General features: G+C 45.7%; 1 protein-coding gene across 1 annotated transcript in view; it reads left to right on the top strand.

The window, feature by feature from the left end:
• The window catches only part of LOC144676342 (beta-galactosidase-like), a gene marked incomplete at its 3' end in the record, with an annotated part of 53,604 nt that overhangs the window by 24,822 nt on the left and 12,441 nt on the right, over positions 1–16,341 (top strand). The window contains exon 9 of the mRNA XM_078536787.1: positions 14,264–14,382. Coding sequence (XP_078392913.1) covers positions 14,264–14,382 — 119 coding nt within the window. The remainder of the gene's footprint in view (positions 1–14,263; positions 14,383–16,341) is intronic.

Below are 16,341 nucleotides of genomic sequence, written 5' to 3'. Positions count from 1 at the left end.
GCACATTTTTCTTGTGTCCAGGCTTTCCACACTGAAAACACACACTGGGCATGCTTCTGCTGGTTTACCATCCAGGTTCCTTCTTTTAAAAGCTGGAGACTGAACTGACTTTTCTTTCCTACACGCCTTTTTCTCTCGAGTCCATTTCTGCTTCATTTCCATCTATTCTATCTCCCTAGCTTGTAGGAATTACTAGACTCAAGTTTGTTTTGAGTTAGAGGTTTATCTGTTACTTCATAGTCGTCTACTCTGGCTTTTGAGACTCTTTGATCCTCTACATGAGTTTTAAGGTGTATGGTTGGCAATTTATGAACCCCTTCAAAATTGCTAGTGTCACTCGGGAGGGTTTAAACTAGTATGGCAGGGGGGTGGGAACCAGAGCAATAGGTCAGTAGGTGAAATAAATGACTGGGAATATGGCCAGTAGGACTAAGAGGAAGAGCAGGCAGGGAGAAATTACTGAACACAGTGGGACTGGGGGTCTGAAATGCATTTGTTTCAATGCAAGAAGTATAACAGCCAAGGCAGATGAGCTTAGAGCTTGGATTAGTACTTGGGACTATGATGTTATTGCTATTACAGAGACTTGGTTGAAGGATGGACAGGATTGGCAGATAAATGTTCCAGGATTTAGATGTTTCAGGCAGGATAGAGAGGGATGTAGAAGAGATGGGGGAGTTGCACTGCTGGTTAAGGGGAATATCACAGCTGTACACAGGAGGACACCTCAGAGGGCTCATGCAGCGAGGCAATATGGGTAGAGCTCCGGAATAGGAAGGGTGCAGTCACAATGTTGGGGGTTTACTATAGGCCTCCCAATTACCGGCGGGAGATTGAGGAACAGTTATGTAGGCAGATTTTGGAAAGATGTAAAAGCAATAGGGTTGTTGTGGTGGGTGATTTTAACTTTCCCTACATTGACTGGGAATCACTTAGTGCTAGGGGTTTGGATGGTGCAGAATTTGTAAGGTGCATCTAGGAGGGCTTCCTGAGACAATATGTAGATAGTCCAACTAGGGAAGGGGCAATACTGGACCTGGTATTAGGGAATGAACCCGGCGAAGTTTCAGTAGGGGAGCATTTCGGGAAAAGTGACCATAATTCAGTAAGTTTCAAGGTACTGGTGGATAAGGATAACAGAAGTTCTCGGGTTAAGGTGCTTAATTGGGAGAAGGCTAATTATAACAATATTAGGCAGGAACTGAGGAATCTAGACTGGAGGCGGATGTTTGAGGGCAAATCAACAACTGACATGTGGGGGGCTTTCAAACGTCAGTTGATAAGAATTCAGGACCAGCATGTTCCTGCTAGGATGAAGGATAAGTATGGCAAGTTTCAGGAACCTTGGATAACGAAGGATATTGTGAGATTAGTCAAAAAGAAAAGGGAAGCGTTCGTAAGGGCTAGAAGGCTGGGAACAGATGAAGCCCGTGGAGAATATAAAGAAAGTAGGAAGAAACTTAAGCAAGGAGTCAGGAGGGCTAAAAGGGGTCATGAAAAGTCATTGGCAACCAGGATTAAGGAAAATCCCAAGGCCTTTTATACATATGTAAAAAGCAAGAGGGTAGCCAGGGAAAGGGTGGGCCCACTCAGGGACAGAGGTGGGAATCTGTGTGTGGAGCCAGAAGAAATGGGAGAGATACGAAATGAGTACTTCTCATCAGTATTCACCAAAGAGAAGGACTTAGCGGTCGATTTGTCTAGGGAAGAGTGTGTAGATAGCCTGGATCATGTTGAGATCAAAAAAGAGGAGGTGTTAGGCATCTTGAAGAATATTAAGGTGGATAAGTCCCCAGAGCCAGATGGGATCTACCCCAGAGTACTGAGGGAGGCAAGGGAGGAGATTGCTGGGGCCTTGACAGAAATCTTTGTAGCCTTAATGTATACGGGTGAGGTCCCAGAGGACTGGAGAATGGCCAATGTTGTTCCATTGTTTAAGAAGGGTAGCAGGTATAATCTAGGAAATTACAGGCCAGTGAGCCTTACGTCAGTGGTAGAGAAATTATTGGAGAAGATTCTTCATGACAGGATTTACTACTAATTGGAAGCAAATGGGCGTATTAGTGAGAAGCAGCGTGGTTTTGTGAAGGGGAGGTCGTATCTCATAACTTGATCGAGTTTTGCGAGGAAGTGACAAAGATGGTCGACGATGGAAGGGCAGTGGATGTTATCTACATGGATTTCAGTAAGGCCTTTGACAAGGTCCCTCATGGCAGACTGGTACAGAAGGTAAAGTCGCACGGGATCAGAGGTGAGCTGGCAAGATGGATACAAAATTGGCTTGGTCATAGAAGACAGAGGGTAGCAGTGGAAGGGTGCTTTTCTGAATGGAGAGCTGTGACTAGTGGAGTTCTGCAGGGATCAGTGCTGGGACCTTTGCTGTTTGTAGTACACATAAATGATTTGGAGGAAAATGTAACTGGGCTAATTAGTAAGTTTGCAGATGACACTAAGGTTGGAGGAGTTGCAGATAGTGAAGAGGATTGTCAAAGGATACAACGGGATATAGATCGGTTGGAGACTTGGGTGGAGAAATGGCAGATGGAGTTTAATCTGGACAAATGCGAGGTAATGCATTTTGGATGGTCTAATACAGGTAGGAATTATACAGTAAATGGCAGAACCCTTAAGTGCATCGACGGGCAGAGGGATCTGGGTGTACAGGCCCACAGGTCACTGAAAGTGGCAACGCAGGTGGTTAAGGTAGTCAGAAAGGCATATGGCATGCTTGCCTTCATCGGCAGGGGTATTGAGTATAAAAGCTGGGAAGTCATGCTGCAGCTGTATAGAACCTTGGTTAGGCCACACTTGGAATATTGCGTGCAGTTCTGGTCGCCACATTACCAGAAGGATATGGAGGCATTGGAGAGGGTGCAGAGGAGGTTTACCAGGATGCTGCCTGGTCTGGAGGTTATTAGCTATGAGGATAGGTTGGAGAAACTCGGATTGTTCTCACTAGAGCAACGGAGATTGAGGGGCGACTTGATAGAAGTTTACAAAATTATGAGTGGCATGGACAGAGTAGATAATCAGAAGCTTTTTCCCAGGGTGGAGAGTCAATTACTAGGGGACATAGATTTAAGGTGAGAGGAGAAAACTATAGAGGAGATGTGCGGGGCAAGTTTTTTACGCAGAGGGTAGTGAGTGTCTGGAATTCACTGCCAGAGGAGGTGGTGGAAGCAGGTACGATAGTGGTGTTTAAGAGGCAGCTTGACAAATACATGAATAGGATGGGAATAGAGGGATACGGACCCCAGAAGTGCAAAATGTTTTAGTTTGACAGGCAATATGATCGGCGCAGGCTTGGAGGGCCGAAGAGCCTGTTCCTGTGCTGTACTTTTCTTTGTTCAGTAGGATTACTTCTCTTAATCCATTGTATGTGTGGTCAATTCTGAGTGCTTACAAGTTTTTTAATTCTTTCAAATTTGAGGGAGTTTTGAGTGGGCTTGTTGTGAGAGTTCCTGCTTCTGGTACGAACTCATAAGCCTGCAGGATAGTGTTTTGGTTTGCTTTTGGCAGACCACAGGGAATAAACCTCATGGGCTTTTTCTGTTAACTGGCCCTGCATCAGGAGAGTCCAAATTTCCTCAGGTCACTTTAACCTATCTGCAAGCTTCTCAAAGACAATGAAGAAATGCTTCTATAATCCTCCATATCAAATTTCGTTACTATCCAGGAATACTTGTCTCTGAACTAGAGTCACTTGAATTACTAGCGACTTCCTCACTACCTAAAACCAGTTTCTTCCTAACCAATTTAATCTGTCTCATTTCACTGTCCTTTCACGCGGGCAATTCCTTCTCAAAATTTTCTCTTTGAAAGTCTCTCTTTCTCTCACTCACTCTCTTTTTTCTTTCGCTCTCGCCTGAAATTCTAACTCTCGCCTAACTCTTCCAGGTGAATTTTTCCTACGGTAACCGGGTCTATTTCAGGTTTTGTATCTTCTGCCTGTCCTGGTTCTGGAGTGAGATAAAAATGCTTAGCCAGCATTTTGAGGACCTCCGGCTTTCTTGCCCATTTTGTCACACTAAGTTCCACCTGGTCAGCTACTGCCCTAAGATGTTCCGTTGTTATGGTTGTTAATGCCAAGTTAAATCCTCCTGTTTGACAAATAATTCATACCTTCTACTTTCTAGTGTTATATATATGAAGCCTGCTGCTGTCATCCATTTTTTTAGAAACAATTTCAGCAATTGAACATTTCCTTTTTCCTTCTAATTTTTTCTTTCAATGTCAAATTCAGCTTCTTGACTCCAGTTGGTTCAGATCCTGGATGCAGTTCTCAATTCTGTTACTGACAGGGTTGAGAGAGAACTGGAACCCTTGTTCCCTTCCCTTACTGTCCTGTATCAACATGTGTTTTTGAAAAGGAAGAGGTGTGTGTTTCTTAACCCGAGTGTATGGACTATTTGAATAACCAGCTACAAGCTTTTTGTGGGTCTAAATAAAGAGGATTATTTATTCAAGTGTCTACCCTGAAAATCTGACGCTACATCTTTCTCTCTCTCACTCGCTCTCACATACTCTTTTGAGAAAAATACAGTTAAAGAGAATAGTGCCGAGGAGGCAGTGCGAGTGGTATTGTCACTGGCCTCGTACTCAGAGTAATGTTCTGGGGACCAGGGTTCACAATTTGAATTCAATAAAAATAAAGATCTGGAATGAAAAGTCTAGTGATGACCCTGAAACCATTATTGATTGTCATAAAAACCTACCTGGTTCACTAATGTCCTTTAGGGAAGGAAATCTGCCGTCCTTACCTGGTCTGGTTTACATGTCACTCCATACCACAGAAATGCCCTCCGAAACGGCCTAACAAGCCACTCAGTTCTCAAGGGCAATTAGGAATGAACAACAAATGCTGACCTTGCCAGCGATGCCCATATCCCATGAACAAATAATAAAAAAAAGAATAATTCATAAGTCATGTGATTAGATAGTCTCGGAAAAACACGTGGGGCAGACCTGGTGAAGAAGAGGATTTTTCACTCTTGAAGTGTACTTTGGTGAATTCTATAGCTGAAGTTGAACACCAGAGTCGTTGTAGGATTTGCTTGAAGAGATGAACTTTCTGCAGGTCATGGAGTTAGTTACTTGTAGTCTTGTTGTTAGGAGGCCAGTTCACTTTGTTGTGGATTTGAAAAGAAACAGATTTGGAGATCTTAGAATGTTGCAGTCTCCAGTTCCTGAGGTATAGCTGTTGTTGCCTTCGCTGCTGCTGTTTCTGCAATTGTTGTGTCTTGCAGACAGCACTTCTTTATTTTATCATGGGATGTGGGCATCACTGGCAAGGCCAGTATTTGTTGCCCAGCCTTAATTGCCTTTGAACTGAGTGTCTTGCTCGACCATTTCAGAGAGGGCAGTTAAGAGTCAACCACGTTGCTGTGGGTCTGGAGTCACATGTAGACCAGACCAGGTAAGGATGGCAGATTTCCCTCCCTATAGGGCATTAGTGAACCAGGTGGTTTTTACATAAATCGATGATAGCTTCATTACTCATTTTCAATTCCAGATTTCATTAATTGAATTTAAATTCCACCAGCTCCTGTGATGGGATTTGAACTCATGCCCCCTGGGCATTAGCCTTGGCCTCTGGATTACATATCACTGGCCCTCTATCCAGCTCTACTTGTGTCCCCCCACCCCAACACCTTAAACCAGTTTATATTTTGCCTCTTTTCTTTTTTTCCTTAGTTCTGTTGAAGAGTCATACGGACTCGAAACGTTAACTGTGTTCCTCTCCGCAGATGCTGTCAGACCTGCTGAGTTTTTCCAGGTATTTCTACTTTTGTTTTCCTCTGGATTACCTGTCTACCGACATTACCACTACCACCACCTCCCCTTAAAGATTAAAAGACCAATGTGGCTGCATTCCTGTGTGATTTCAGATAGTTCCCTTTTCCAAATATGGTGTTGTGCTTCAGTGGATTAGCCACAATCTGGGCTATTGTTTATAGACATTCACCCTGAGGGTTTGTGACAATCATTGTCTTATTTTCGTAATGACCCATTCAAGTCAGGAAACACCTTTTTGGATGGTTTTAGGAGATGAGGAATGACACTTCTTAGTCGGGAATGTGTCCTTTCACATTTCCTTTTGTTCTGTAATGTGACAGGATTAATTAATGACCTCAGAGTGAAGGCACCCCTCGGTAGCAGTGACCACAATATGACTGAATTTTACATCCAGTTTGAAAGGGAGAAGAGCAGGTCTAAGACTAGTATCTTAAATTTATATAAGGGTAACTATGTGAGGATGAAAGCTGAGCTGGCTGACGTGAACAGGAATACTAGACTAGAGGATAGATCAATAGAGAAGCAGTGGCAGACATTTAAGGGGATATTTCAGAGTATTCAGAATAAGTACATTCCTACTATAAAGAAAAATTCTAAGGGGAGGACCCACCATCCATGGTTAACTAAAGAAGATAAGGAAAGCATCAAACTTAAGGAAAAAGCATATAACTGCACAAAAATGAGTGGCAGGTCAGATGATTGGTCAGAATATAAAGAATGGCAGAGAATGACTAAAAGGTTAATCGGGAGAAAGAAATTAGAGTATGAGAGGAAGCTAGCTAGAAATGTAAAAACGGATAGCAAGAGTTTCTACAGGTATTTAAACAGGAAAAGAGTAAGTAAAGTGAGTGTTGGTCCTCTAGAGAGAGAGTGGGGAGTTAATAGTAGATATTAAGGAAATAGTGGATGATATGTCCAAATATTTTGCTTCTGTCTTCACTATAGAGGATACAAAAACATTCCAGTAATAGCTGTAAATCAGGAGGTGGAGGGGAGAGGGGAACTTGGTGAAATTACAGTCACTAGGGAAGCAGTGCTGAGCAAACTGATGGAGCTTTGGGCTGACAAGTCTCCGGGTCCAGATGACCTTCATCCTTGGGTCTTAAAAGAGGTGGTTAATGAGGTAGTAGATGCGTTGGTGTTAATTTTCCAAAATTCCCTAGATTCTGGAAAGGTTCCATCAGACTGAAAGTAGCAAATATAAACCCTCTATTCAAGAAGGGAAGGAGGCAGAAAGCAGGAAACTATAGGCCAGTTAGCTTGACGTCTATCATGGGAAAGTTATTAGAATTGATCATTAAAGAGTTTATAGCTGGGCACTTAGAAAAACTCAAGATAATCGGGAAGGGTCAGCATCGTTTGGTGAAAGGGAAATCATGTTTACCCAATTTATTGGAGTTCTTTAAAGGAGTAACATGTGCTGTGGATAAAGGGGAGCCTGTAGATGTACTGTACTTGGATTTCCAGAAGGCATTTGATAAGGTGCCACATCAAAGATTATTATGGAAAATAAAAGCTCATGGTGTAGGGGTAACATATTAGCATGGATAGAGGATTGGCTGGCTGGCAGAAAACAGAGTATGCATAAATGGATGATTTTCTGATTGGCAGGATGTGACGAGTGGAGTCCCACAGGGGTCTGTACTGGGGCCTCAACTTTTTAACAATTTACATCAATGACTTAGATGAGGGGAGTGAAGGCATGGTTGCTAAATTTGCAGATGACACAAAGATAGGTAGGAAAATATGTTGTGAAAAGGACATTGCAGATGTTGCAGATGGATATAGATAAGTTGAGTGAGTGGGCAAAAATCTGGCAGATGGAATATAATGTGGGAAAATGTGAAGTTGTTTACTTTGGCAGGAAGAATAAAAAAGCTTAACGGAGAACAACTGCAGAATTCTGAGGTGCAGAGGGATCTAGGTGTTTAGTACATGAGTCACAAAAAGTTAGTATGCAGGTACAGCAAGTAACCAAGGAAGCTAATGGAATGCTATCCTTTATTACGAGAGAGATTGAACATAAAAGTAAGGATGTTGTGCTTCAGCTATACAGGGCATTGGTGAGACCACATCTCGAATACTGTGTGCAGTTTTGGGCTCCTTATTTAAGGAAGGGTGTAAATGCATTGGAGGCGGTTCAGAGGGGGTTTACTAGATTGTTACCTGGAATGAGCGGGTTGTCTTATGAGGAAAGGTTGGACAGACTGGGCTTGTTTCTACTGGAGTTTAGAAGAGTGAGGGGTGATTTGATTGAAGTTTACAGGATCCTGAACGGCCTTGACAAGGTGGACGTGGAAAGGATGTTTCCTCTTGTGGGTGAATCCAGAACTAGGGGGAACTGTTTTAAAATTAGGGGTCGCCCTTTTAGGTCAGAGATGAGGAGAAATTTTCTCAGAGGGTTGTACGACTTTGGAACTCTCTGCCTCAGAAGTCGGTGGAGGCGGGGTCAGTGAATATTCATCAAATGAGGCCATATGGGTAGGAGTAAAAAACACAAAAGGGACAAACACGTGTTTTACACACGTTTTACACACGTGTGTACTATAGGCCCCCAAACAGTCAGGGAGAGATAGAGGATCAAATATACAATCAAATTTCAGAGAAGTGTAATAATAATAAGGCAGTTCTAGTAGGGATTTTAACTACCCAAATATTAACTGGGATAGTTTGTGTGCAACGTAGGGAGGGAGCAAAATTCTTAAGTTGCATCCAGGAGAACTTTTTTAGCCAGTACGTAGAAAACCCAACAAGGGAGGGGACAGTTCTGGACCTAATATTCGGAAATAAGCCCGGGCAGGTGGAAGGTGTATCAGTAGGGGAGCATTTTGGAGATAGTGACCATAACTCGGTTAGATTTAGGATAGTTATGGAAAAGGATAAGGTTGGGCCGTGAATAAAAGTTCTAAACTGGGGAAAGGCTAATTTTACTAAGATGAGATACGATTTGGCCCAAGTGGACTGGGAGCAGCTACTTGCAGATAAAACTGTGTCAGAGCAGTGGGAGACATTCAAGGAGGAAATAGCGGGAGTACAAGGCAAATATGTTCCTGGAAAGACAAAGGGGGAGACCAAGCCTGGAAAATCCTGGATGTCAAGGGACACAAAGGTTAAGAAAAAAAAGAGAAGCTTATGGCAGATACCAAGGGCTCAATACAGTAGAGTCCCTAGAGGAGTATAAAAAGTGCAGGGGGGAACTTAAAAAGGAAATTAGGAAAGCTAAGAGAGTGCATGAGAAAGCATTGGTGGGCAGAATAAAGGAAAACCCAATGGGGTTTATTAAATATATAAAGAGCAAGAGAATAACTAGGGAAAGAGTCGGGCCAATTAGGGACCACTGAGGTAATCTGTGTGGACCCGGAAGATGTGGGTACAGTCCTCATTGAATACTTTGTGTTGGTCTTCACAATGGAAAAGGACGACGCAGGTATAGACATCAGGGTGGAGGACTGTGAAATATTAGAGGAAATTAACAGATAGAGAGAGGAGGTACTAGCGGGTTTAGCAGCCTTAAAAGTGGATAAACCCGCAGGCCCGGATGAGATGTATCCCAGGCTGTTGAGGGAAACAAGGGAAGATATATCAGGGGCCCTGGCAGTAATTTTCAAATCCTCTCTGGCCACAGGTGAGGTGCCAGAGGACTGGAGGACAGCTAACATTGTCCCATTATTAAAAAAGGGAGGAAGGGATAGACCAGGAAATTACAGGCCAGTCAGTCTAACCTCAGTGGTGGGGAAGTTACTAGAAAGAATTCTGAGAGACAGAATATATCTGCACTTGGAGAGACACGGATTAATCAGGGATAGTCAGCATGGATTTGTTAAGGGAAGGTTTGACAAATTTGATCGTGTTTTTTGAGAAGGTAACCAGGAGTGTTGATGAGGATAATGCATTTGATGTGGTCTACATGGACTTTAGCAAGGCTTTTGATAAGGTCCCTCATGGCAGACTGGTCAAGAAAGTAAGAGACCACGGGATCCAAGGCAAAGTGACACGTTGGATCCGAGATTGGCTGAGAGGCAGGAAGCAGAGGGTGATGGTAGAGGGATGTTTCTGTGACTGGAAGTCTGTTTCTAGTGGGGTTCCGCAGGGCTCGGTGCTGGGGCCCTTGCTGTTTGTGGTGAACATAAATGATTTGGACTTAAATGTAGGAGGTATGATCAAGAAGTTCGTGGATGGCATGAAAATTGGTAGGGTGGTAAATAGTGAGGAGGATAGCCGTAAACTGCAGGAGGATATCAATGGACTGGTCAGGTGGGCAGAGCAGTGGCAAATGGAATTCAACCCAGAAAAGTGTGAGGTAATGCACTTGGGGAGGGTAACAAGGCAAGGGATTACACTATGAATGGTAGGACCCTGGAAAGTACTGAAGATCAGAGGGAACTTGATGTGCACATCCACAGATCCCTGAAGGTAGCAGAGCAGGTAGATAAGGTGGTTAAGAAGGCTTATGGGATACTTGCCTTTATTAGCCGAGGCATAGAATACAATAGCAGGGAGGTTATGCTGGAACTGTATAAAACGCTGGTTAGACTACAACTGGAGTACTGTGTGTAGTTCTGGTCACCACATTATAGGAAGGATGTGATTGCACTGGAGAGGGTGCAGAGGAGATTTACCAGGATGCTGCCTGGGCTGGAGGGTCTGAGCTATGAGGAAAGATTGGATAGGCTGGGGTTGTTTTCCTTGGAGCAGTGAAGGTTGAGAGGGGACCTGATAGAGGCGTATAAGATTATGAGTGGCATAGATAAGGTGGATAGGAACCTCTTCTGGCACTGCACCCAGGAGCACTGCACCACATCACGGTTGCTCACCACCCCCTCCCATGCCCTCTTGGTGAGGTGCGCTGGCCTCCTCCTCCCTGGGGACAAGAGTGCCCCTCCTGGCAGCCACCTCCTCCAGGAGGACCTTGAGGCACTCATCAGAGAAGAGGCGGGCTGAGTGCCCACCGACCTGCCCTCCCGCCGGGTGTGTCCAGCCGCACTCGGGTCCATCGTTACAACGGGAGACAGAAGCCCTTCCCTGGCGGCCTTTCTGGGGTTGCCTAGACTGTTTCTAAACTGGCCATTGGACCCTGCCCGCGCTTGGCCCTTCCTGGCCAATGCGGAGCCGCGTTTCATGCTGGGTGGGCCTGAACTGTCTGTCAGGGTGAAATCACGGCCGGGGCTCGATCGAAGGTGGTTTCACGGCTGCTCCGAAGCCCACCTGTCCCTCCCGCCGATGAGGGGGGATATCCTGGCCCAGGTTAACATGGACAGGATGATAGAACGATTGAAACATATAAGATCCTGAGGGGTCTTGACAGGGTGGATGTGGAGAGGATGTTTCCTCTTGTGGGAGAATCTAGGACCAGGGGTCACTCTTTAAAAATAAGGGATCACCCATTTAGGACAGAGATGAGGGGAAATGTTTTCACTCAGAGGGTTGTGAATCTTTGAAATTCTCTTCCTGAAAAGGTGGTGGAAGTAGAGTCTGAATATTTTTAAGGCAGAGGTGGTTAGATTCTTGGTGAGCAAGGGGGTGAAAGGTTATCGGGGGTGGGTAGAATGCAGATTTCAGGTTACTATCAGATCAGCTATGATCTTATTAAACTCGAGGGGCTAAATGGCCTCCTCCTGCTCCTTGTTCATATGGGACATGGAGTGCAGTGCAGAAAAGTGTGAAGTGATGCACTTTGGGAGAACTAAATGTAGAAACTAGCAGGAGTAGGTCATTCGGCCCTTCGAGCCTGCTCCGCCATTCATTATGATCATGGCTGATTATCCAACTCAATAACCTGCTCCTACTTTGTCCCCATATTCTTTGATCCCTTTCGCCCCAAGAGCTATATCTAACTCCTTCTTGCAAACATACAATGTTTTGGCCTCAACTACTTTCTGTGGTAACGAATTCCACAGGTTCACCGCTCTCTGGTTGAAGAAATTTCTCCTCATCTCAGTCCTAAATGGTCTACCCCGTATCCTCAGACTGTGACCACTGGTTCTGGACTGCCCCACCATCGGGAACATCCTTCCTGCATCTACCCTGTCTAGTCCTGTTAGAATTTTATAGGTTTCTATGAGATCCCCCTCATTCTTCTGAACTCCAGCGAATATAATCCTAACCGACTCAATCTCTCCTCATATGTCAGTCCCACCATCCCAGGAATCAGTCGGGTAAACCTTCGCTGCACTCCCTCTATAGTAAGAACATCCTTCCTCAGATAAGGAGACCAAAACTGCACACAATATTCCAGGTGTAGTCTCACCAAGGCCCTGTACAATTGTAGCAAGACATCCCTGTTCCTGTATTCGAATCCTCTCGCTATGAAGGCCAGCATACCATTTGCCTTCTTTACCACCTGCTGCACCTGCATGCTTACCTTCAGCGACTGGTGTACGAGGACACCCAGGTCTCGTTGCACATTCCCCTCTCTCAATTTATAGCCATTCAGATAATTTGCCTTCCTGTTTTTGCTACCAAAATGGATAACCTCACATTTATCCACATTATACTGCATCTGCCATGCATTTGCCCACTCACTCAGCTTGTCCAAATCACACTGAAGCATCTCTGCATCCTCCTCACAGCTCACCCTCCCACCCAGCTTTGTGTCATCTGCAAATTTGGAGATATTACATTTAGCTCCCTCATCTAAATCATTAATATATATTGTGAATAGCTGGGGTCCCAGCACCGATCCCTGCGGTACTTCACTAGTCACTGCCTGTCACTTGGAAAAAGACCCGTTTATTCCTACTCTTTGTTTCCTGTCTGCCAACCAGTTTTCTATCCATCTCAGTACACTACCCCCAATCCCATATGCTTTAATTTTACACACTAATCTCTTATGTGGGAATTTGTTGAAAGCCTTCTGAAAGTCCAAATAAACCACATCCACTGGCTCCCCCTCATCAACTCTACTAGTTACATCCTCGAAAAATTCCAGTAGATTTGTCAAGCATGATTTCCCTTTCATAAATCCATGCTGACTCTGTCCGATTCTGCCACTGTTTTCCAAGTGCTCAGCTATTAAATCTTTTATAATGGACTCTAGAATTTTCCCCACTACTGACGTCAGGCTGACTGGTCTATAATTCCCTGTTTTCTCTCTACCTCCTCTACCTTAAATAGTGGGGTTACATTAGCTATCCTCCAATCTGTAGGAACTGTTCCAGAGTCAATAGAATCTCGGGAGATGACCACCAATGCATCCACTATTTCTAGGGCCACTTCCTTAAGAACTCTGGGATGTAGATTATCAGGCCTCGGGGATTTATCGGCCTTCAATCCCATCAATTTCCCCAACACCATTTCCCTACTAATACTGATTTCTTTCAGTTCCTCCCTCTCACTAAACCCTGTGTTCCCCAACATTTCTGGTATGTTATTAGTGTCCTCTTTTGTGAAGACAGAACCAAAGTATGTATTTAGTTGGTCAGCCATTTCTTTGTTCCCCATTATAAATTCCCCTGTTTCTGACTGTAAGGGACCTACATTTGTCTTCACCAATCTTTTTTTCTTCACTTACCTATAGAAACTTTTACAGTCAGTTTTTATGTTCCCCGCAAGCTTACTCTCGTACTCTAGCTAATGTGGAGAGAGGTCTACAGTAAAGAGAACGATTTTGAAAAGTGTAGTTGAGCAGATCCACCCTTGGTGTCTATAGACACAATTTCTTAAAGGTGGCCAGGTAAGTTAATAGAGTAGCAATAGAGATCATGCTAGAACCTTCTAAATGACTGGTTAGGCCTTAACTGGAATATTGTGGAGAATTGTGGATTCCACAGTTCAGGAAAAGATGTAAAGGCTGAAGAAAGTGTCCAGAGGAGGTTACCCAGGATGTTACCGGGAATGAGGGGCTTCAGCTATGAGGAGAAATTGGAAAATGTCGGTCTGTTCTCCTTGGAACAGAGAAGGTTAGGAGGTGACCCAATGAGGTTTTCAAAATGATGAGAGGTTTTGATGGAGAAGATCGAGAAAAACGATTCCCTCTGGTGAGTGGATCAATAATACAAGATTATAGATTCCAAATCATTGGAAAAACATCTAGAGAGGAGATGAGAATTTTTTTCACTGATTTTTCAGGTTATGGAACACTCGAAAAGGGGCTGAAAGCTGATTCTATAAAACATTTTCAAAGGGAGTTGGACCGGTGCTGGAGAATGAGGAACTTATAGGGTTACAGACAGAAAGAGGTGATGTGACTGCTCTTTCAAAGAGTCAGCACTGGCACAATAGGCCGAATGGCCTCCTGTGCTGTACGTTTGTGTGATCCTAATGTTTTGTAACCAGTCTGTCCCTCTTTTGGATCAACTTGGATCCTTCCCCCTATAAGGGTGGGGTGTAAATAGGAGAAAGGAAGTGTGTGTGTGAGAGAGGGGGAGGGCATGGGGGCAATGGAAGGTGATGGGGGTTTGGTGGAGAGGGTGGGTGATGGTTCTTGGAGACGATACTGTCAAGATCCTTACTAATTCCTTCCTTATAGGTGCTGACTGCAACGCTAAGTATCGGCCCATCACCACCAGTTACGATTACAATGCCCCCCTGTCTGAGGCAGGAGATCCCACAGAGAAGTTTTATGCACTGCGGGATGTCATTAGTAAGGTACGATCCAGTTACCCTCGCACACTATATCAGGAAGGGGTAATGAGACCGGGACTCGGGAGAGGCCAAGACTGGGTTGGGGAGGGTTCTAGAGGGAGCAAGTCTAAAAGTGGGAAGAATGGGGTTGGGCAGTTTGATCAGAGCTTTGCTGAGTAGAGGCAGCGGTGAAGCAGAGCATTTAGATTTCAAGGAAAGAGCTTTCAAACATGTTGAAGTAATTTAGGAAAAGTGAAGCTAATTAATGCACAGCAAGATCCCCAAAACAACAACATTCATCTGCTGTCAGTGTTCGTTGCTTCTGAAAGAATGTTGGTCAGGGTATTAGCTCTTGTGACCTTATACATTTCCCACAGGGCCTCAGTTTACAGTCTCATTCACAAAAGTGCTCTCCGACCAGGCATCGTTCCCTCGGTGCTGACCCTCCGACCGGGCATCGCTCCCTCGGTGCTGACCCTCCGACCAGGCATCGCTCCCTCGGTGCTGACCCTCTGACCGGGCATCGCTCCCTCGGTGCTGACCCTCTGACCGGGCATCGCTCCCTCGGTGCTGACCCTCCGACCGGGCATCGCTCCCTCGGTGCTGACCCTCCGACCAGGCATCGCTCCCTCGGTGCTGACCCTCGGACCGGGCATCACTCCCTCGGTGCTGACCCTCCGACCAGGCATCGCTCCCTCGGTGCTGACCCTCCGACCGGGCATCACTCCTCGGTGCTGACCCTCCGACCGGGCATCGCTCCCTCGGTGCTGACCCTCCGACCAGGCATCGCTCCCTCGGTGCTGACCCTCCGACCGGGCATCGTTCCCTCGGTGCTGACCCTCCGACCAGGCATCGCTCCCTCGGTGCTGACCCTCGGACCGGGCATCGCTCCCTCGGTGCTGAACCTCCGACCAGGCATCACTCCTCGGTGCTGACCCTCCGACCGGGCATCGCTCCCTCGGTGCTGACCCTCTGACCGGGCATCGCTCCCTCGGTGCTGACCCTCCGACCGGGCATCGCTCCCTCGGTGCTGACCCTCTGACCGGGCATCGCTCCCTCGGTGCTGACCCTCTGACCGGGCATCGCTCCCTTGGTGCTGCACTGGGAATTTTAGCCTAGTTTTGGCTTGAATCCATGACCTTCTGACTGGAAGTGAGACCTCAACACACTGGACGGTAACTTTGAGCTCAGCTTCATTCTCAAAACCTTTCTACACTATGACCCTCAAGTCAGCCACTTCTAATTACAGTGCATTAAACCTTGAATTCTCTCATTTGTAGTGAGACAGTGTAGAGGGAGCTTTAGTCTGTATCTAACCCCGTGCTGTACCTGTCCTGGGAGTGTTTGATGGGGACAGTGTAGAGGGAGCTTTACTCTGTATCTAACCCCATGCTGTACCTGTCCTGGGAGTGTTTGATGGGGACAGTGTAGAGGGAGCTTTACTCTGTATCTAACCCCGTGCTGTACCTGTCCTGGGAGTGTTTGATGGGGACAGTGTAGAGGGAGCTTTACTCTGTATCTAACCCCGTGCTGTACCTGTCCTGGGAGTGTTTGATGGGGACAGGGTAGAGGGAGCTTTACTCTGTATCTAACCCCGTGCTGTACCTGTCCTGGGAGTGTTTGATGGGGACGGTGTAGAGGGAGCTTTACTCTGTATCTAACCCCGTGCTGTACCTGCCCTGGGAGTGTTTGATGGGGACAGGGTAGAGGGAGCTTTACTCTGTATCTAACCCCGTGCTGTACCTGTCCTGGGAGTGTTTGATGGGGACGGTGTAGAGGGAGCTTTACTCTGTATCTAACCCCGTGCTGTACCTGTCCTGGGAGTGTTTGATGGGGACGGTGTAGAGGGAGCTTTACTCTGTATCTAACCCCGTGCTGTACCTGTCCTGGGAATGTTTGATGGGGACGGTGTAGAGGGAGCTTTACTCTGTATCTAACCCCGTGCTGTACCTGTCCTGGGAGTGTTTGATGGGGACGGTGTAG

Source organism: Cetorhinus maximus, unplaced genomic scaffold, assembly GCF_964194155.1.
Source record: "Cetorhinus maximus unplaced genomic scaffold, sCetMax3.hap1.1 HAP1_SCAFFOLD_1529, whole genome shotgun sequence".
NCBI lineage: Eukaryota > Metazoa > Chordata > Chondrichthyes > Lamniformes > Cetorhinidae > Cetorhinus > Cetorhinus maximus.
The sequence above is the reverse complement of the archived record's forward strand: the minus strand, read 5'-3'. Positions and strand labels throughout refer to the sequence as shown.